The sequence below is a fragment of the Terrapene carolina genome, unplaced genomic scaffold, assembly GCF_002925995.2.
Source record: "Terrapene carolina triunguis isolate 2854851 unplaced genomic scaffold, T_m_triunguis-2.0 Scaffold645, whole genome shotgun sequence".
Classification (NCBI taxonomy): domain Eukaryota; kingdom Metazoa; phylum Chordata; order Testudines; family Emydidae; genus Terrapene; species Terrapene triunguis.
Window position 1 is genome coordinate 32,849 of NW_020664996.1, and position 4,195 is coordinate 37,043.

At 65.5% G+C, this 4,195-nt stretch overlaps 1 protein-coding gene across 1 annotated transcript; it reads right to left on the reverse strand.

The window, feature by feature from the left end:
- Positions 1-1,053, reverse strand: B3GALT4 (beta-1,3-galactosyltransferase 4). Its single transcript, XM_024197336.2, has one exon. The coding sequence runs from the start codon at positions 1,051-1,053 to the stop codon at positions 1-3; it is 1,053 nt and encodes a 350-aa protein (XP_024053104.2).
- Between the last annotated feature and the right edge of the window lie 3,142 nt (positions 1,054-4,195).

The following is a 4,195-nucleotide window of genomic DNA, read 5'->3' on the forward strand; positions in this document are numbered from 1 at the left end:
TCACAGACCCTCCAGCAGGGCTAGCACCTTGCACCTCAGCACCCCCAGCCCCCTATGCAGTGGGGTACAGGCTCCCCCTTCTCCCCCCACCATAGCCCAGGCTGCCCCCATCGCCTGAGGGCCCACCTGGTGCACGCTGTACAGCACCTCCCCGTAGCAGCAGGGGTCCATGGGGTAGTGGGTGGATCCAGCCATGCGGGCCGTGTGGGTGGGGGCCAAGCCAGCCCAGCGAGCGCACAGCCCCACGTAGACATCCTCCAGGGGCACGGGAGGCACGTGGGGGGCGGCCCCCAGCACCCCCAGGGCAGCGTCGCCGGACAGCACGTAGGCCGTGCCGCTGCAGTAGGGGGGGAAGGCCCCGGCCGGGTAGGCGGAGGCCGGGACATGGTGCCGGTTGCCGGGGTCGCGGTTGGGCTGCACCCGCCAGTGGACCCGGCCCAGGTAGAGCTGGCGAGGGCTGGGCAGCGCCCCCAGGTGGCGGGCCAGGGCGGGCAGGTTGAGGAAGACGTCGTCGTCGACCTTCACCACAAAGGCGGCGCCAGGGCAGTGGGCGGCCGCCCAGCCCAGCAGCATCATGGTCTTGAGGGTCAGGTTGGCGTAGGTGTCGGCGAAGCGGCCCTGGACCAGGTCCCCGTGCCGCTGGGACTCCTCCTCCAGCCGGGCCTGCTCCTTGCCTGAGCCCGGCGCCCCCAGGGCAAAGAGCGTCCGCACCGGGTACCCCCCGGCCCTGCGGGCGCCCCCCCAGCTGGCACGCACCGCCTGGCGCTGGGCCGTGTGCCCTGGCGCGCTGGCCACCAGCACCAGCAGGAAGGGGGCCCGGGGCCTGCAGCCATCCACGTTGGGCAGCAGGAAGGAGTCGGGGCCAGGCAAGGGGGGGTCTGCGTGCAGGAAACCTCCCCCACCTCCCAGGAAGGGGGCCAGTGACCACGATAGCAGCTCCTCCCCTGTGCCCCCAACCAGGAGGCTCACAAGCGCCAGCCCCCCCAGCCCTGCCAGCAGCCCCCGCAGCAGCCAGGCAGAGGGGCGCCGGGCGGGGCAGAGCCGGGGGGCCATACGGGGTGAGGGGGGGGTCAGCAGGTGGTGGAGGTTGCCTGCAAGAGAGAGAGAGATGGGGGATCACGCACAGAACAGCCTCCCAGTGCCACTGCAGCACCCCAGTATGAGCCCCCCACTACCCCAGCCCACAGCTACCCCCTTGGGGGCAGTGGAGGGAGGGAGAAGGCAAGACAGAGGCACATCGTGGGGAGGGGGGACTGGAAGGACAGTGGATGGGGGGATGGAAATTTGGGGGGATGGGTGGGGTAAGCAGCGGAAGGGGGGGCAGGGGCCAGAGGGGGGTAAGAGCCGGGGGGGCCGTGGAGGGGAAGGGGGACAGGGCCCCAGGGGGTCGTGGCGGGGGAGGAGCGAGGCGGGCAGGAGCCGGGGGGGGGCTGCGGAGGAGAGGAAGGGGGCAGGAGCTGAGGGGGACGCGGGGCAGGAGCCGGGGCGGGTACGTGGCAGGGGAGGGGAGCAGGGGGCGAAGGGGGGGCCCGAGGAGCCGCACTCACCTCCCGGCCCTGCCCCGCTCCGCTCCGTGCTGCGTCAGTGCCTCCCCCCCCCGCCGCGTCAGTGTCAGCGTGCCCCCGCCCCCCCGGCGGTAGCTCGTGAGCGGAGTGCACAGATCTGTGTAAGGACCGGGCGTGTGCCGGGGGCACACCCAGCTCCCCTGTCGCGAGCTGCCCTGCCTCGCGGAGCAGATTTCACCAGGGAAGCGGCACCCAGGAAAATACAAGCCCTGGGGGGGCAGGGGGGGGGTATGGTGACTGTGTGCACAGACCAGCCACCTTCAACCCTCTTCTCCCCAGCTCTGCCCTCCCGCCCGCTGGGGTGTAGCTGGGGGGGCCCCGGGGGTTCCCGAAGCCGGGCCCCCCCAGCACACAGGGGGCTGCTAGAGCCCGGCCCAGCCATGTCAGGAGCGGGAGTGCCTGGGACGGGGCAATCGGGCTGTCCAGCACACTGCAGGACCGGCTCACCGGCCAGGGCCCCCAGGAGCAAGCCCCACTTGGGGATCCATCGGCCCCCGCAGGAACTGCTGGGACCTGTAGGCTGAGACCCAGGGCTGCTCTAAGGCGGTGGGGAAGGGAATACCGATCGGCCGCTGGGATCCGTGGCAATGGGGGACAAAGCGCTCCCCACCAATGGGCTGCCACTAGCCCCCACCTGGAGTGGGACCATGGACCTGCAGCCCCCAGTGGCGCTCCCCACAGCACCGCTTCTTCCCCCTCCATACACCATGAACTGAGCCCCCACCCCATCGCCTGGGAGCTCTCAGGGACAGGTTACTCCCTCCTGCTCCCCCCACCCCCAAGACAGGGAACCCCACGGTGTACAGTGCTATGGGGTAACTCCAGTATGCCACCCTGACCCCTCAGGCTATGCTCACCCCCAGCCCTCCCAACAGCCGGTCCCCAAGCTGGGCTGAGCAACGTCGCCGAGAGGGGCTGGATCGGCAGGGCCAGGGCACGGGTGTCTCACTGCATCACGCTGCCCCACCACTGTGCTGAGCGTCGGCGTGTTGCTAGCGGCACTACCCACGGGGTTAGCTGGACCAGGGGCAGGCCCAGGCGGAGCAGGAGACAGTGCTCAGAGACGGTGCATTCAAAACAGCCGTGGCCCCAGCCCCCTTGCCTGTGGAGGTACCAGGGGCACTGCCAGCAGGACAGAGCCATCTCTGCCCCATCCCTGCACTGAGCATGGAGCTCTGGGGCTGGGGTGGATGGGAAGGACAGAACCCAGGAGTCCTGGCTCCCTGCCCCGGCTTGCCCTTCCCAGAGCCGGGGAGAGAACCCAGGAGTCCTGGCTCCCATACCCCCCACCTCGCAGCAGTCACAGTCGGACAAGAACCCCACCGGCTCCCAGCCAGGGAGGGGGCTGCGAGGCGCAGATGCCTGCCCGAACCCCAGAACAGAGCTAGCAGCTCCTGTTCCACCCACCCAGCTCCTGTCCAGGCTGGGGGGACTCTGAGCTGCAGCCATATTGAGGCCACCCCATAGCGTGTGGGGATTCTCTCCAGGGGGCCGTGGGCTCTGGAGGCTGGGATAGCCCCCCCCCCCCACAAGCCCAGAGAAGAAGGGAGCCTCTCTTCCCACCCTGCTCCCTTCCTTCCAGGGCGGCTCCAAGGGGGCTGGTGGCTGTTGTCCCCTCCCCCGGATCCCCTTAGGGGCAGGCAGCCTTTGTGACACTGAACATCTCTGGGCCCCACGTTGGCCATGAACACATCTGGCCCCCCATCCCCACCCCACTGACAGACCCTCTGCCCAAACCAGAGCCAGCCGCACTGGGCCCAGACGCCCCAGGTGTAGATAAATCTCTGCATTAAGCATTTTCGCATAACTGTGTATCATTTTCACATGGCTTTGTATTGTGCCTCTTCATAGAACCTTGTATTAAGTCTTTCCATCTATAACCTCTATTTTCATACAACTTTGTATCAAATCCTTAGATAGAAACTTTGTACTGAGCCTGGGTGTAATGTTATTGCCCCTAAGGAGAGTTAAGGTAGAAGGAAACTGTCTTTTTGCTCGGAGTAGAAGCCAGACCCAAGACCAATAAAACTTGTCAAGTGGGCTCACTAAAGAAGATCAGACATATTGACGGCCTCGGGGGTTAGACATGAGCACTTTCTTTTGAAAACACCCTCTTTGAAAATAAACGTGGCAGCATTAAGACAACACCCAGAAGGAAGCGCCACAGCTGACCAATGGACACAGACACAGACTTTGCATCTGGTACAGATTTGCATGAGAGGGAAGCTGCTATAAATGTGAGATGTCTTGCAGAGGACCCCGGGTCTCGGCTTGTCAACATGGAGCATCGATCCAGATCGGCAGAAGCCCGGCTCCACCCCTCCCCCATCTAACTCACCTGGCCAGTGCAGTTAAGGGAAGCAACTAGTTGGTAACAACAACAAGATGGAGTGTGTGTGTGAATGTAATATATCTCATATGCATATGATACAGTGTTGATTGATATATGTATTACCAAGAAATGTGGCACTTTGCCTCATCCCCCTGAAAAGATCCTGTGCAGTACAACACATGTCCCCCCCCCCCCCTTACAGCCGGGGAGCTGGCCCCCCCCGGCCCAGAGCCCCCCCCCGGTTCTACGCAGGCAGCACCTGCCTCCCAAGGGCCCTGGGCCTCATTTGGCCACCAGA

What these genes read in the sequence shown, in the direction of transcription:
- B3GALT4 (XM_024197336.2), bottom strand. Translation starts at nt 1,053, where the DNA reads ATGGCCCCCCGGCTCTGCCCCGCCCGGCGCCCCTCTGCCTGGCTGCTG.